General features: G+C 44.6%; 1 protein-coding gene across 2 annotated transcripts in view; it reads left to right on the top strand.

The window, feature by feature from the left end:
- CARD8 (caspase recruitment domain family member 8) overlaps window positions 1–5,317 on the top strand; it is a 52,823-nt gene extending 47,506 nt beyond the window's left edge. For both annotated transcript variants that reach the window (XM_030820964.1, XM_030820965.1), the window contains 2 exons: window positions 2,157–2,201; window positions 2,984–5,317. In XM_030820964.1, the coding sequence (XP_030676824.1) occupies window positions 2,157–2,201; window positions 2,984–3,249 (311 nt within the window). In that variant the 3' untranslated portion in view covers window positions 3,250–5,317. The remainder of the gene's footprint in view (window positions 1–2,156; window positions 2,202–2,983) is intronic.
- Window positions 5,318–17,670: the final 12,353 nt, after the last annotated feature.

Below are 17,670 nucleotides of genomic sequence, written 5' to 3'. Positions count from 1 at the left end.
TTCTTTCACTGAATTCTCCCAATCCCATCACCCCTTAGTGTCTAGACAGCTGCAGATCAGGCTGGGTGCGGTGGCTCACACCTGTAATCTCAACACTTGGGGAGGCCAAGGCGGGCAGATCACCTAAGGTCAGGAGTTCGAGACCAGCCTGACCAACATGGCAAAACCCCATCTCTACTAAAAATACAAAAATTAGCTGGGCGTGGTGGCACGCATTTGTAGTCCTAAATACTCAGGAGGCTGAGTCAGGAGAATCGCTTGAACCCGACGGAGGTTGCAGTGAGTCCAGATCCCGCCATTGCACTCCAGCCTGGGTGAGAGAGCAAGACGCTGTCTCAAGAAAAAAAAAAAAAAAAAAAAAAAAAAAGATTTTTCCTGGTTTAGATTTATTTATTTATTTATTTATTATTTTTATTTATTTATTTTTTTTAGATGGAGTCTCACTCTGTTGCCAGGCTGGAGTGCAATGGCACAATCTCGGCTCAGTGCAACCTCTGCCCCCTGGGTTCAAGTGATTCTCCTGACTCTCCTTCCCGAGTAGCTGGGACTACAGGCACGCACCACCATGCCCGCTAATTTTTGTATTTTTAGTAGAGACAGGGTTTCACCATGTGGGCCAGAATAGTCTCGATCTCTTGACCTCGTGATCTGCCCATCTCGGCCTCCCAAAGTGCTGGGATTACAGGCATGAGCCAATGCACCTGGCCTAGATTTAATCTTTCATTAAAAAAAGATTACAGGTGGCTCACGTCTGTAATCCCAGCACTTTGGGAGGCCAAGGTGGGTGGATCACTTGAGGTCAGGAGTTCAAGACCAGCCTGGCCAACATGGTGAAACCCCATCTCTACTAAAATACAAAAATTAGCCAGGCATGATGGAGGGTGCCTCTAGTCCCAGCTACTCGGGAGGCCAAAGCACCAGAATCACTTGAACCCGCAAGGCGGAGGTTGTAGTGAGCTGAGATGGGGCCACTGCACTCCAGCCTGGGCAACAAGAGGGAAACTCTGTCTCAAAAAAAAAAAAAATTTCCAGGTGTCATGACCATGCTAATTCCTTAATAGGGAAATTCTGGATGAAATGGGGAGACTGTGGGTGGCTGGGCCTCTGGGTGAATGTGCTGTTCCATGAAGCTGATGTTCTTCCTGGAAGTCAAATGACCAGAAAACCAATTTTTGGACCTCATAGTCAATGGGAGACTCAGATTCATCAGATTCATTCCATGTTGGTGACGTGGAGACTGAGCTGCTACCAACAGGGGGTCACAAAATTCGTCAGAACTTTAAGCAACATCAGGGATTTTAGATAAAAGTATAAGACCATGTTGAAGGCCTCCTGGGAAACACCATTTCAATTATTTTCAAATTGATAGCTCCAATTGTCAAATCTTCTATCAACTTATAAGTCCTGGTACCAACACGTATAAAAATTTGCTCCTGTGATGTTGATAGTTTATGTCTAAAACACATGTACCTTGACTATAATTTAGATAAGACAGTATGGTATGATATTATTGTAACCCTCAGAGTTCCTGAGACATTCACTTGTGCATAGAAAGAATATTGGAAAAATGGGCCGGGCGTGATGGCTTATGCCTATAATTCTGGCACTTTCGGAGGCCAAGGTTGGCGGATCACCTGAGTTCAGGAGTTCGAGACCAGCCTGGCCAACATGGTGAAACCCTGTCTCTACTAAAAATACAAAAATCAGTCGGGCATGGTGAATGCATGCCTGTAATCCCAGCTACTCGGGAGGCTGAGGCAGGAGAATTGCTTGAACCTGGGAAGCAGAGGTTGCAGAAATTGGGCCACTGCAATCTAGCCAGGGCAACAGAGCGAGACTCTGTCTCAAAAAGAAAGGAAAGAAATAAAGGAGGGAGGGAAGGAGGGAGGGCGAGAGGGAAGGAATGAAGGAAGGAAGGAAGGAAGGAATAAAGAAAGAACATTGGAAAAATGTTTTCTGTGATACATTTCCTGAATGGGCAGTGAGTGGCTCATGGCTTAATGGGGTTTCATTAGTATATTAGTGTGCCAAACAAGATCCCTGCCTTATAAAATATGTAGAATTAAATTATTCTAGTTGGCTCATGAAAGACTAGAAAAGCCGAGTTAGGGTGTATGATTCATTGTATGTCATCTCCAATTCTTCCTCTTTTGTAGTGGATATCCAGCTTGGAGCTGCATCAGCCCCTCCTGCCTTCTCAGGTTAGTGAAATGTTTACACTAAAGCTAGGGGGATGTATCTAATATCAAGAGGCCTTTGAGTGCTTTGACATCACACAGTGAGGCTCCATTCCTTCTAACCTTGTCATTTACAAAAAACAAGCGATGCCAGAGAAAACACAAACAATGAGTATGATTTACTTACGGGAGGGTGTGAGGACATCACGGCCACACAAAGGAGCAGGCGACAGCAAATTATTGGGGTAAATATCTTGCATCTGGGGAACTGTAAGTTAAAGTTCTATATTGAACTTTGAGAGGGATATAGTAAATATGAGACTAGAAAGTTAATCAAGAACCAGAAGTAAAATATCCAAAAGGAAATGAATGTGGGCTAGGCAACACCACAAGATAAAGAGCCATCCCTGGTTGGGCGCCGTGGCTCATGGCTGTAATCCCAGCACTTTGGGAGGCCGAGGCGGGTGGATCACCTGAGGTCAGGAGTTCAAGACCAGGCTGACCAACTTGGTGAAACACTGCCACTACTAAAAATACAAAAATTAGCCAGGTATGGTGGTGCATGCGTGTAATCCCAGCTACTTGGGAGGCTGAGGTAGGAGAATCACTTGAACCCAGGAGGCAGAGGTTGCGGTGAGCTGAGATTGTGCTATTGCACTCCAGCTTGGGCAACAAGTGAAACTCCGTCTCCAAAAAAAACAAAAAAGACCATCCGCCACCCTGGAATTATGAATCTTCGTTTGGTGCAGATCCTAAATCCTATAAGAGAGCAATTCTCAGAGTCTGCAACACCCGCTTTCATCCAGGTGCAGCCTTTGTGAAGGAGAACCACCGGCAACTCCAAGCCAGGATGGGGGACCTGAAAGGGGTGCTTGATGATCTCCAAGACAATGAGGTTCTCACTGAGAATGAGAAGGAGCTGGTGGAGCAGGCAAAGACACGGCAGAGCAAGAACGACAGCCTGCTGACCATGGTGGAGAAGAAAGGGGACCGGGCCCTCGAGCTGCTCTTCAGAAGCCTCAGTGAAAGGGACCCTTACCTCGTGTCCTATCTTAGACAGCAGAATTTGTAAAATGAGTCAGTTAGATAGTCTGGAAGAGAGAATCCAGCATTCTTACTGGAAATGGATAAACAGAAACGTGATCATTGATTTCAGTGTCCAAGACAGAAGAAGACTGGGTAACATCTATCACACAGGCTTTCAGGACAGACTTGTAACCTGGCATGTACCTATTGACTGTATCCTCATGCATTTTCCTCAAGAATATCTGAAGAAGGTAGTAATATTCCTTTTAAATTTTTTCCAACCATGGCTTGATATATCACTATTTTATCCATTGACATGTTTCTTGAAGACCCAGGATAAAGGACGTCCAGATAGGTGTGTTGATGAATGATGGGGCCTGGAAAGGCGACTTTTCCTGATTAATGTGAAAAGTAATTCCTATGGACACTCCATTTGAAGTATCACCTTCTCATAACTAAAAGCAGAAAAGCTAACAAAAGCTTCTTAGCCGAGGACACTCAAGGCATACATGATGATAGTCTTTTTTTTTTTTGTATGTTAGGACTTCAACACTTTATCTATGGCTACTATTGTTAGAATAATGTAAATGTATTTGCTGAAAGAGAGCACAAAAACGGGAGAAAATGCAAACATGAGCAGAAAATCTTTTCCCACTGGTGTGTAGCCTACTACAAGGAGTTGTTGGGTTAAATGTTCATGGTCACCTCCAAGGAATACTGAGATGCAATGTGGTAAATCAACACCACAGAACCACCAGAAAGAAAATGAGGGTAATTCAGCTTATTCTGAGACAGGCATTCCTGGCAAATTTTTTGTACCATACAAAAAATAAGCCAACTCTGACATTTGGATTCTACCATAGACTCTGTCATTTTGTAGCCATTTCAGCTGCCTTTTGATTGATGTTTTCATGGCACACGTACTTCCATCCTTTTACGTTTAATCTGTTTAAAACAAGTTCCTAGTAGACACCGTCTGGTTGAGTGTTTTTTATGGTGTATTTTGAACCCATTCTGATAGTCTCTTTTAACTGGAAAATTTCAATTACTTACGTTAATGTAATTATTAATATGTTAGGATTTATCCTCAGTCAGCCAGTTTGTTATGTCTTTTCTATTCTACTATTATCACATTTGTACCACTTAAAATGGAATCTAGGCACTTTATCACCATTTAGATCCTATTACCTTTTCTCATCTAGGATATAGTTATCTTCTATATGATCTTTCTGTATCTTAAAACCCATCAATAAATTATTATATATTTTATACTTTTAATCACTCAGAAGACTTAAAAAACTCATGAGGAGAAGAATCTGTTGTTTTTCCAGATATTTATACCATTTCTGTTGCTCTTCCTTATTTTCCAAATTTCATTCTGCAATTTTCCACTTCGTCTGAAAGACGCTTTTTAATTCTTTTAGAGTGGTTCTGATAGGTATGGATTCTCCTATTTTTTTCTGCCTCTGAGGACATCTTTTTCTCACCTTCATTCTCAGTGATGTTTTTTGCTTGATGTAGTATTTTTAGTTGATGTTGTTTTCTGTTCAGCAATTTCCTTTTGGCTTCCATATTTCCTGATGAGAAATCTGCAGTCATTCAAATTGTTTTTTCCCTGTATGTAGTGTGTCATTTTTCTCTGGCAGATTTCAAGGTATTTTTGTTTATCTTTAGTTTTTAGCCATTTCATTATGTTGGGAATGAGTTTCCTTGTTTTATTCCCTTTGGAATTTGCTCCAATTCATAAATTTGCAGTTTTATGTCTTTTACCAAACTTAGAGGTTTTCAGCCTAATTGCTAAAAATACTTTTTATTAGCCTGATTTTCATCTTTATAGGAAATAGTTTAATTGATGACAAGTTCCAATAGCTTATATGCCCAGAAGGCCTTCAAAATAAGAATTTTGAAAGGATACAGAAAACAAACTTTTATATCCTTCTCATGTTTTCTACTGTAAAATTCATATGTTTTGCTACTCTAAACCTAGTTTGAAATAAACAATCTTGAGAATAGATGAAAATTTTGATGAGTAGTGGAATTCTTTTAAATGGAAACCTCCTTCCTTGTGATTTTCCTTGCCATCTAGAAATAAACCATAGCATTTATGTTGAATCAATCAATATTATATTTTGTTTTTTTCCTCTTCTTCTGAAACTCTTATTGTGGAAATGTTAGACTTTTATGTTTTCCTAAATATCTCTGATATTCTACTTATTTAGGACATCTTTTCATTTTTTCCATTATTCTGACTGGGTAATTGTAATTTTTCTATTTTCAAATTTGCTGGAATGTTCACCTGCTGTTATCTGTGTTGTCCCACTGAGTGCATTCACCACCTTTTAAATTTTGGTCACTGTATGTATGAGTTCTAAAATTTCCATTTTGTTGTTCTCTATATTTTAAATTTCTTGGCTTATATTCTATTTTCCTGCAAATGTGTTAGCATTTGCTTGTTTGAGCTTTTTTTTTTTTTTCAAGACAGGATCTCAACTCTGTTAACCAGGCTGGAGTGCAGTGGTGCGATCTCAGCTCACTGCAACCTCTGCCTACTGGTTCAAGCGATTCTTGTGCCTCAGCCTCCTGAGTAGCTGGGATTACAGGCATGCACCACCACAGCCCAGCTAATTTTTTGTATTTTTAGTAGAGACAGAGTTTTGCTATGTTGGCCAGGCTGGTTTTGAACTCCTGGCCTCAAGTGATCCACCCACCTCAGCCTCCCAAAGTGCTGGGATTACAGGCCACTACACCTGGCACGTTTGAGTATTTTTTTTTTTTTTTTGAGATGGAGTCTAGCTCTGTCATCCAGGCTGGAGTGCAGTGGTGTGATCTCAGCTCACTGCAGCCTCTGTCTCCTGGGCTCAAGCGATTCTCTTGCCTCAGCCTCCTGAGTAGTTGGGACTATAGGTGCATGCCACCACGCCCGGCTCATTTTTTTAAAAAATATTTTTAGTAGAGACAGGGTTTCACCATGTTGGCCAGGATGGTCTCGATCTCCTGACCTCATGATCCACCCGCCTCGGCCTTCCAAAGTGCTGGGATTACAGGCATGAGCCACCGCGCCTGGCCTCATTTGAGTATTTTTATAATGTCTCTTTTAAAGTCTTTGTCAAATAATTCCACCGTACATGTTATTCAGTGTTTGGTGTCCACTGAGTTGTCATTTGCCAGACAAGTGGAGATTTTGCAGCTCATCCTTGGATTCTCAGTAGTTTTGATATGTACCCTCCACATGTGAATGTTATCTTGTGAGGCTCTGTGTTTTATTTGTGTCCAACAGAAGATATTTATTATTTATTTGGTTTTCTGTGAACTGAGGTCTTAATATCAGCTCATTTTAAAAGTCTTTGCAGTGGTATTTGGATCTATCCTGTGTGTGCCTGTGAGATTGGGTGCAGTGTATCCTGTTAGTTCCATTCTCAGGGCGTTTGAATGTGAATTAGGACCAGCACAATGAATGCTCAAGTTGGGGTTGGGCGTTAAGAGTTCATAAAAGTCTTTATATGCTCAGATTCTGCAGCTCCATCCTCTTCATCATTGTGATAGTGAGGACAGTGGAATTTTGCAGTTGTCTATACCTTATCTTGAAGTAGAACTAAATTGTTACATTTGAAGAATGTACTTCATAAATTTACAAAAATAAAAAAATAGGTTAATGTTATTAAAACAAAAAGGCACAAATTTTTAGAAGTTAAATTGATTTGAGTATGCTAAATTAAAAATAGAAGGCTGGTTGCAGTGGCTCACGCCTGTAATCCCAGCACTTTGGGAGGCTGAGGTGGGTGAATCAGATGAGGCCAGGAGCTCGAGACCAGCCTGGCCAACATGGTGAAACCCTGTCTCTACTAAAAATACAAAAATTAGTCAGGCATGGTGATGTAGGTCTGTAATCCCAGCTGCTCAGGAGGCTAAGGCATGAGAATCACTTGAGCCTGGGAGGCAGGGGTTGCAGTGAGCCAAGATCACACCACTGCACTCCAGCCTGGCTGACAGAGTCTCACTCTGTCTCAAAAAAATAAACAAAGAAACAAAACAAAAAAAAGAAGTTCATTAGAATGAAGCCACTAAGAAGAAGATGTAAATATCAGGTGATATTTATAATACATAAAAATGATTCACCATGAGAAAACAAACAGAAAACTCCTTGTGAAAAATGGGCAAAGGTTATGAGTAAAATGTTACAATTTGTAAATCACAATGGACAATGAACAAAAGAAGAATTTCATACGTCTAGTTATCAGAAACCTCATATTAAAAACCATAAAAATACTACATTTTATATTCATCAAACTTCCATTTATTTTTTATTTATTTATTTATTTTTGAGACAGAGTTTTTGCTCTTGTCGCCCAGGCTGGAGTGCAGTGGTGTGATCTCGGCTCACCGCAACCTCTGCCTCCTGGGTTCAAGCGATTCTCCTGCCTCAGCCTCCCGAGTAACTAGGATTACAGGCATGCGCCTCCACGTCCGGCTAATTTTGTATTTTTAGTAGAGACAGGGTTTCTCCATGTTGGTCAGGCTGGTCTTAAACTCCTGACCTCAGGTGATCCACCTGCCTCGGCCTCCCAAAGTGCTGGGATTACAGGCGTGAGCCACTGCGCCCGGCCCAAACTTCCATTTATTAAGTCAGTAATGCCTACTACTGGTGAGTATATGGAGCACAAATGTTACGTTCTGCTGTTGGCTAGGTAATGCTTGCTTTTGGAAATTAATCTGAAGTTATACAGTGAAATTAAAGGTATGTACACTACCTTATCCTGCTCCGGTTGCCATAACAAAATACCATGGACTCAGTGGCTTAAACAGTAAAACTTTATGTTTTACAGTTCTGCAGGCTGGGAAGTCCTAGATAAATATTTGGCCAATTCAGCATGGTTTTTTTTTTTTTCTGTTTTTTTTTTGGGGGGGGACAGAGTCTCTCTGTCGCCCAGGTTGGAGTGCAGTGGCGTGATGTCGGCCCACTGCAATCTCCGCCTCCCGGGTTCAAGTGATTCTCCTGCCTCAGCCTCCTGAGTAGCTGGGATTACAGGTGCCCACCACCACGCCCAGCTAATTTTTGTATTTTTAGTAGAACAGAGAGGAGAAGGTTAGGGGTGAGTCAGAGGAAGTACGAGAGCAATTGCTAAGAGATGAGGTCGAACTGTTAGGAACCAGGAAAGCCTCCACACTTGTCACCCCACACATCAGGGCTGTCCAGCAGAACTTTCTGCAGTGATGGTGTTACCCTATGGAAGGTCCTGACTGTGAGTTGTTAGGGTTCTTCGTGTGTGGAACAAAGAATTGAACAAAATGCACAAAGCAACAAAAGAGCGGAGTAACGAAAGCACAGATTTATGGAAGCGAAAGTACACTCCACAGAATCAGAGTGGGCTTGAGCAAGTGGCTCAAGAGCCCCGGACTGCAGTGCTCTTTAGAGTTTTCATTAAGCTAAAAGAATTTGGTGACACCCCTCGGTGCCCTTTAGAGGCCTCCAATTGGTTACACCCTATGAAGGATTGGCCCATGACCAATCAGAGGCTGAAGTGGAGACTTCTGTCTTGTGATCACAGGAGTGAGGATGTGGCCTGGATGCTGCCCAATCTTGCCTAGAACTGGCTGCACCTGCTTGTGCCTTAACCCTTGGTTACCCTAAATCCCTGTTATCCAGACTCATTGGGACTGCTCTAGATCTTCACTGTCCAATACAGTAGGCACTTCCTGAAATGTGCTGAGTTTTATTTCATTATATTTATGTAATGCATCCACATGTGGCTAGCTGCTACTGTTCTATTGAAATGTAACTATACAACTTCCCATGTTTCAAAACACCAAACTCTTCTGTAACTCCCCCAGTCTCCCAAAACATCTTATAAAAATCCTATAACAACTGGCTGGGGGCGATGGCTCACGGCTGTAATCCCAGCACTTTGGGAGGCTGAGGCGGGTGGATCACTTGAGGTTAGGAGTTCAAGACCAGCCTGGCCAACGTGGTGAAACCCCGTCTCTACTAAAAATACAAAAATTAGCCAGGCATGGTGGTGCACACCTGTAATCCCAGCTACTTGGGAGGCTGAGGCAGGAGAACTGCTTGAACTCAGGAGGTGGAGGTTGCAGTGAGCCAAGATTGTACCACTGCACCCCAGCCTGGGTGACAGAGTGAGACTCTGTCTCAAAAAATAAAAATAAAAATCCTATAACAACTGCACAATGCTCAAACGGCCCAATTCCCTACCTTTCCTTTTATACCTTACTACTACTACTCTTGTTGCTCCCATCATGCCTCACTCCCTACTCACACTTCCCAGACGGAGGTTACATGTGACATGGCAGCTGAGAGCCCAGACTCTGGGGCCCGATTGTGTGGGCCCAAATTCTGGTTCTAACACCTCTGGCCAAGTTATTTAACCTCTCTGTAGTGCAGTTTCCTCATCTGTAAAATGGGGGTGTGACAGTAATGCTACCTCATAGGAATGTTGGGATGCCTCAACACAGCACTCATGTAAAGCAGAGATGGGTACAAGTAGCTTTATTATATATTATCTGTTTAACAATTGCATATGGGCCAGGCGCAGTGGCTCACGCCTATAATGCCAGCACTTTGGGAGACTGAGGTGGGTGAATCACTTGAGGTCAGGAGTTCAAGACCAGCCTGGCCAACATGGTGAAACCCCTTCTTTACTAAAATTACAAAAATTAGCCGGGTGTGGTGGTGCGCGCCTGTAATCCCAGCTACTCAGGAGGCTGAGGCAGGAGAATCACTTGAACCCGGGAAGCAGAGGTTGAAATGAGCAGAGATCATGCCACTGCACTCCAGCCTGGGTGACAGCGTAAGACTGCATCTCAAAAACAAGCAAACAATTGTATATGGCCGAAACTTTCCATAATAAAACGTTTTTAAAAATAAGAGTACTTAGCATAGTCTCCAGCACACAGTAAGTGCTGATCTTGGCGTTAGCTTCAACACTCCAATTTTTCCTGACTATCCCCAGGTCCTCCTACAACCCAATTACTCTATAATACCTGTTTCCCCTGTAATAACCCACTCTTCACAAACACTCAAATTAACCATAATGAGAGTTGCCAAATAAAATACAGGATGCCCAGCTAAATTTGAATTTCAGATAAACAACAGAGAGTAACTACAATATTATGCATTTTCTGAAATTAGAATTTAACTGGCCATTGCTTTCCTCCCAAATCTGGTAACTCTATCACTAAATGCCTTTGCCTACTGAGGAATCCCCAGTGCTTCCTAGAGGCTGCTACTGAGTTGGCCTTCTATAAATAGCAACAGAATTAACTTATATAATACCTCAATTCCCTTATAAAACTTCCAGCTTCTCCTTACAGCGCCAGTTCTTCCCAATCGCCTCCCAGTCGCTCCCATAGAGGACAACAGTCCCCTTTTCTTATACCTCCCCTTCTCCATGAAACCCCAATTCCCTCTGTAGTCACATCTGTCCTGTTTACCAGTACTGTCAACCGTGCCTGGCTTCCAGCAGGAGCTCTATAAATAACTGCAGAATGGCAAATGAGCTTAATACCCCAATTTTCCCTACTACTTTGGGAGGCTGAGGCGCGCGGATCCTACTGCGTTTCCACTTCCCCTTGAGCATCCCACGTACCTAGTAACATGTCGATTTCAATGATCTCCCCAAATCTCCTTATTACATAGGAATTCATCAAAACACTCCCTCTCCTTGAAAACATCCCATTTCTCCTAATATCACCCTAACTCCCCTTACTGCAAACTGATTCCTCCGGCACACTCTCCATCCCTCCAGTTCCCAGGCTGTTAGTCTAATTTCCCCCGCGAGGTCTCTAATCCCCGTCCCCTTCCACTCCAGAGTTACTGTGGCAACGCCAACCTTTGAATCCCCCTCTTGCGCGCTGAGCGGCTCGTAACCATGGAGACCGAAGCAGGTTTCCCGCCCCCGCCTCCTCACCCAGAGGCTGCAGCCCCGGGGCCCAGACCCTTTGGACAAGGAGAGCCGAGCGGGCCCCACAATGCTCAGCGGGTAAAGGGGTCCTGCCCACTCCTCTTCCGCCAGCAGACGAAGGAAACACCCGCAGCCTGCACACGCTCAGATGGAGCTCCGGACCCGCGGATTCTACTGCGCAGGCCCTCACGCTCAGCAAAGGGACTTGGGCGCGAAAGCGCTGGTGGTGCTCAGCCGGCTGGGAGTTGTAGCTTTCTGGCCGCTACAGCAGGAGATACAGGTGGCCAATGGGTGAGCTGGCTGGAGGTAGGAACAAGGTTAAGGAAGCTGGGATCTTCGTGCAGACTGCATCGTCACCATAGCAACAGTGAAGCATCGGGAAGGGCTAGTTCTGCTAGGCAGTCTGCCATTTTCATTCTTTCATCTTTTTTTTTTTAACTCAAAGCTTACTTTGCAACAGGCACTGTTCTAGGCACTGGGGATACAATGGAAAACAAAATAGAGCTTATATTTTGACGGGAGATCGACTTAATAACGGCGAACACATGTCACTGGAAAAGGCAGTGTGTTAATAAGTAACTGGGCTGCTTTGGGGAAAATGGAAATGCAGGCAGTGTTAGAACACTGGTACACACACTAATTCATTTATCCTCACAAAGCCCTATAGACAGGTACTATTATGACCCCTCAACTGTAACACAGGCTGAACAACTGAAGGTCACATGACAAGGAAGTAGTGGAGCTGGGATTTGAACCCAGGTAGTCTGGCTTCATACTTGATAAGCTTAACCACAGTGCCAAATTGGTAAATAGGTACGTGGTATAATTTCAGGTAGTGATAAGTGCCGTGAAGGATAAAGCAAAGAAAGGGGCTGGGATGGTTCTTTAGAGAGACCACTTAGGAACGGCTTTCAGGAAGAGGTAGCATTTGAGCAGGGGCCTGAGGGATTGATGTGACTTGTGATAAAAGAAAAACTTCAAGGCCGGGCGCGGTGGCTCACGCGTGTAATCCCAGCACTTTGGGAGGCCGAGGCGGGCGAATCACGAGGTCAGGAGATCGAGGCCACGGTGAAACCCCGTCTCTACTAAAAATACAAAAAAATTAGCCGGGCGTGGTGGCGGGCGCCTGTAGTCCCAGCTACTCGGAGAGGCTGAGGCAGGAGAATGGCGTGAACCCGGGAGGCGGAGCTTGCAGTGAGCCGAGATTGTGCCACTGCACTCCAGCCTGGGCGACAGAGTGAGACTCCGTCTCAAAAAAAAAAAAAAGAAAAAAAAAAAAAACTTCAGACGAATTAAATTTAAAGAAGTTTAATTGGCTGGGCACGGTGGCTCATGCCTGTAATCCGAGCACTTTGGGAGGCCGAGGAGGGCGGATGGCTTCAAGTCAGGAGCTTGAGACTAGCCTGGTCAAGGTGGCGAAACCCCGTCTCTACTACAAATACAAAAACTAGCTGGGCGTGGTGGTGGGCACCTGTAGTCCCAGCTACTCGGGAGGCTGAGGCACAAGAATTGCTTGAACCCAGAAGGTGGAGGTTGTGGTGAGCTGAGATCACGCCACTACACTCCAGCCTGTACAACAGAGCGAGACTCCATCTCTAAATAAATAAATAGAGTTTAATTGAGCAATGAAGGATTCACGAATCAAGCAGCCTTGGGCCAGAGTAGGCTGAAACTCCAGCACAGCCATGTGGTGGAAGATTTATGGACAGAAAAAGGAAAGTGACATACAGAAAACGTAAGTGAGGTACAGAAACAGCTGGATTGATTACAGCTCGGCGTTTGCCTTATTTGAACACAATTCGAACAGTTGGCTACATTTGATTGCCCAAAACTTGGTGATTGGCACAAGTGTAGGCCACCTTCTGTTTACACCTCCACTTGTTATAGTTCACGATGTACAGAAAAACCTTCAGGCCGAACTTAAAATATGTAAGGAGGCAGCTTTAGGCTAAACTTGATTTAACACTTGTGAGCTGGACATGTGGGGCATATAGAGGGTTAAGGTTCACTAACCTTTAGTTTCCTCTTGCCTTCCTGAAGGGCCAAATACCGTAATACCTGCAGTTCCCTCCGATACGAAGGTACTTCTTCATTCTCTTTTCCTGGCAAACACATTCTTCAAGGTCCAGTTCTGTGAAGATCCTTCTGCCTGTTTTTTAAAATTTATTTTTATTTGTTTGTTTATGGTCGCATATGTCTCTTCCTGGTCTGGACTCATCCAATCCATTTGTCACAGTAAAGCTTCCTGCCGGGGAGGTGGTTATTCTAATGTACATCCAATCAAGCCACTCTCTGTTTAAAACCTTTTGAAGGCTTCCCATACCTACCAGGATAAAGACTCACCTCATCTTCTATCTTTAAGGGCTTGCGGACTTCACTATCCAAGTCTCTCCCTCTCTCACACTCTGACCCATCTACACTGGCCCATCTTCTCTTTACCTTATGGGCTGAGCTCTTTTCCACCCCAGGGCTCTGTGTGTTATTTGGTGACTCAATTAATGAATTAATTCAGTTTCCTGTCACTAACCAGATAACCCATATCTAAGAATCTAATGATAAAACAGGCAAGTGGAGAAGTTTTGGATTTGGTCTGCACTCAGTTGTGTTGTTTGCCTTCCCAGGACCCCTCCTGCCTCCTTTCCTTCCTTTCTTTCTTTTTTTTTTATTTTTTATTTTAAGAGATGGGCATCTCCAGGCCTGGTGGCTCACGCCTGTAATCCCAGCACTTTGGGAGGCCGAGGCTGGTGGATCATGGGGTCAGGAGATTGAGACCATCCTGGCTAACACGGTGAAACCCCGTCTCTACTAAAAAATAGAAAAAATTAGCCAGGCGTGGTGGCGGCCGCCTGTAGTCCCAGCTACTCGGGAGGCTGAGACAAGAGAATGGCGTGAACCCGGGAGGCGGAGCTTGCAGTGAGCTGAGATCGCGCCACTGCTTTCCAGCCTGGGCAACAGAGCGAGACTCTGTCTCAAAAGAAAGAAAAAAAAAGAGAGAGATGGGCAGCACATGTGTGACTAGCTGGGGCCAGTGTCATCGGAGGTAAAGGCATTTATCAAGACAGTCGTAGGGAAAGAAAGGCAGACTTATTAGACAGATAGTACATTGCGAGAAAGCAATGGGCAGCACAGCAGAGGAAGAGCTGTCTGCAAAGGCAGGGGCTGCAGGGAAGCTTCATAGGGTTGTACTGGAGGGGTCTACGTGCTGAACGAGTTACCCTAGTCCTCCCAGCCGAGGCATTTTTTGAGAGAGTCTCACTCTGTCACCCAGTCTGGAGTGCAGTGGAACAATCATGGCTCACTGCAGCCTCGACCTCCCAGGCTCAGGCGATCCTCCAACCTTAGCCTCTTGAGTAGGTGGGATCACAGACGTGCACCACCATACCAGGCTAATTTTTTTTTCTATTTTTGAAGAAACAGGGTCTTCCTATGTTGCCCAGGTTGGTCTTGAACTCCTGGGCTCAGGCCACTTTGGCCTCCCAAAGTGCCGGGATTTCAGACATGAGCCACCAAGTCCTGCCAAGGGGCCTTTTTAGTCCACCCAAAAGCCAGATGACTCCCGATATGTGGGCAAGTCCAGCGAAGATCAGTTTAGCTGCTTTCATTTTTTAAGAAAAGCCTATTTCAGATAATTGTAGGTTTATGATCAGTTGCTTTGCTTTTCAAAGTATAACATGCATACTAGGATCTTGTTAGAAGGAGATTCTGATTCTGTAGTTTTGGAGTGGGTCTGAGAATCTGCATTTCTTTCTTTTTTCTTTCTTTCTTTTTCTTGAGATGGAGTTTTACTTTGTTGCACAGGCTGGAGTGCAGTGGAGCTTTCTCGGCTCACTGCAACCTCTGCCTCCTGGGTTCAACAGAGTCTCCTGCCTCAGCCTCCTGAGTAGCTGGGACTACAGGCGCACCACCACGCCCAGCTAATTTTTGTATTTTTAGTAGAGGCAGGGTTTCACCGTGTTGGCCAGCATGGTCTCGATCTCCTGACCTCAGGTGATCCGCCCCCCTCAGCCTCCCAAAGTGCTGGGATTACAGGCATGAGCCTCCGTGCCCAGCTGAGAATCTGCATTTCTAACAAGCTCCTAGGGAAAGTTCATGTCACTGTAGCATGCACCACACTTTGAAAAGCAAGGGTCTAGCCAACCCCTCAGGTAACCCAAGACTCATAAGCAATACATGTTCATTTTTATTATTGTTTTAACTTTTTTTTTTTTTTTTTGAGACGGAGTCTCGCTCTGTTGCCCAGGCTGGAGTGCAGTGGCACATCTCGGCTCACTGCAAGCTCCGCCTCCCGGGTTCATGCCATTCTCCTGCCTCAGCCTCTCCAAGTAGCTGGGACTACAGGCGCCCGCCACCACGCCCGGCTAATTTTTTTTGTATTTTTAGTAGAGACGGGGTTTCACCGTGGTCTCGATCTCCTGACCTCGTGATCCGCCCGCCTCGGCCTCCCAAAGTGCTGGGATTACAAGCGTGAGCCACCGCGCCCGGCCTATTGTTTTAACTTTTAAGTTCAGGGATACATGTTCAGGTTTGTTGTATAGGTAAACTTTTATCATGGGGGTTTGTTGTACAGATTATTTTGTCACCCAGGTATTAAGCCTAGTACCCATTAGTTATTTTTCCTGATCCTCTCCCTCCTCCCATCCTCCACCCCCCAGTAGGTCTCCGTGTGTGTTGCCCCCCTCTCTGTGTCATTTCTTCTCATCATTTAGCTCCCACTTATAAGTGAGAGCATGCAGTATTTGTTTTTCTGTTCCTGTGTTAGTTTGTTAAGGATAATGACCTCCAGCTCCATCCATGTCCCTGCAAAGAACATGATCTCATTCATTTAATGGCTCTATAGTATTCCATGGTGTATATGTACCATATTTTCTTTATCTAGCTTATGATTATTGATGGGCATTTAGGTTGATTCCAAATACATGTTTATTGTTATATACTTCGGAAGTTTTACAGTTGTTAACACAGCATTTATGTAGCCATAGATAACTGATACCCTCCATAAATCCAACCTGCTGCTTCCTTGGTATTTTTGGATCAAGATAGGAGGGTGTGATATGGGAACTTCTAGTCCCCAGCTTTCTCAGGAGAGAGCTGTCTTTTGAAGAAATCCATCGCACGAAAAGCAGGCGAGAGAGGAGAAACCTGGCATTGTTTGAGCCCCTGCAATCAGCTGCCATCAAAGCCTTTGACCTCTCGTGACTTGAACCACTGAATGATTTTTTTTCTTTTTTCTTTTTTTTTATTGACAGAGTCTCGCTCTGTCACCCAGGCTGGAGTGCAGTGGCACGATCTTGGCTCACTGCAACCTGCGCCTCTCGGGTTCAAGCAATTCTCATGCTTCAGCCTCCCAAGTAGCTGGGACTACAGGCACCCACCACCACATCTGGCTAATTTTTGTATTTTTAGTGGAGACAGGATTTTGCCTTGTTGGCCAGGCTGGTCTTGAACTCCTGGCCTTAAGTGATCCACTTGCCTCAGCCTCCCAAAGTGCCGGGATTACAGGTGTGAGCCACCACACCCGGCCTGAATTGTCTTTTATCTCAAGTTCCTTCATTGTTACTCAAAGTGTGCTCCACAGCCCAGCACAACCACATCATCGGATAGCTTGCTAGAATGTTGGGCCCCATCTTAGACCTACTGAGTCCAACTCTGCATTTTAAGAAGGTGCCCAGGTGACTCATGTCCACACTAAAATTTGAAAAGTGCTGAGCTACTTCAACCTGGACTTTGTCACCTATAATAGAATTAAATCCCCTTCATCAGTTGCGACAACAGAAACCCCAACTCGAACTTCCCTAAATCATTAGGGTATCTTTGATTGGCCAGGTGCAATGGCTCACATCTGTAATTCCAGCACTTTGGGAGGCTGAAGTGGGGGCATCGCTTGAGGCCAGGAGTTTGAGAACAGCCCAAGTAACGTAGCAAGAGACCTCATCTTTACAAAAAGTAAAAAAAAAGAAAAGAAAAAGAAATTAGCTAGGTGGTAGCATGAGCCTATAGTCCTAGCTATTCAGGAGGCTGAGCTGGAGGATCCCTTGAGCCCAAGAGTTGGAAGGCTGCAGTGAGCTATGTTTGCACCTCTGCCCTCCAGCCTGGGCCAGAGCGAGACCCTGTCTCTAACAAAAAAAATATATTTTACTTAAGAAGCCCCATGGTAGAGCAGACTCCAGAGACTCAGCTGAGCCAAGCAAAGATCCAGATTTTCTTCATCTCAGCTCTGTCATCCTCAGGGTGGACTTCATTATCACACCATACCAAGGTAATCATCAGCAGGTCTAGGCTTGATCATGTCTCTAGGCCTTCTTAGGAGTGACAGAATCTTTATTAGAAGCCTCCTAGGCTGGGTGTGGCAGCTTACGCTTGTGATCCCAGCACTTTAGGAGGCTGAGGCGAGCAGGTCACCTGAGGTCAGGAGTTTGAGACCAGCCTGGCCAACATGGTGAAACCCCCGTCTCTACTAAAAATACAAAAATTTGCCAGGTGTGATGGCAGGCACCTGTAATCCCAGCTACTCAGGTGACTGAGGTATGAAAATCACTTGAACCTGGGAGGTG

The sequence above is a fragment of the Nomascus leucogenys genome, chromosome 10 (assembly GCF_006542625.1).
Source record: "Nomascus leucogenys isolate Asia chromosome 10, Asia_NLE_v1, whole genome shotgun sequence".
Taxonomy (NCBI): domain Eukaryota; kingdom Metazoa; phylum Chordata; class Mammalia; order Primates; family Hylobatidae; genus Nomascus; species Nomascus leucogenys.
Note: the sequence above shows the minus strand (reverse complement) of the source record. Positions and strands in the feature narration are given on the sequence as shown.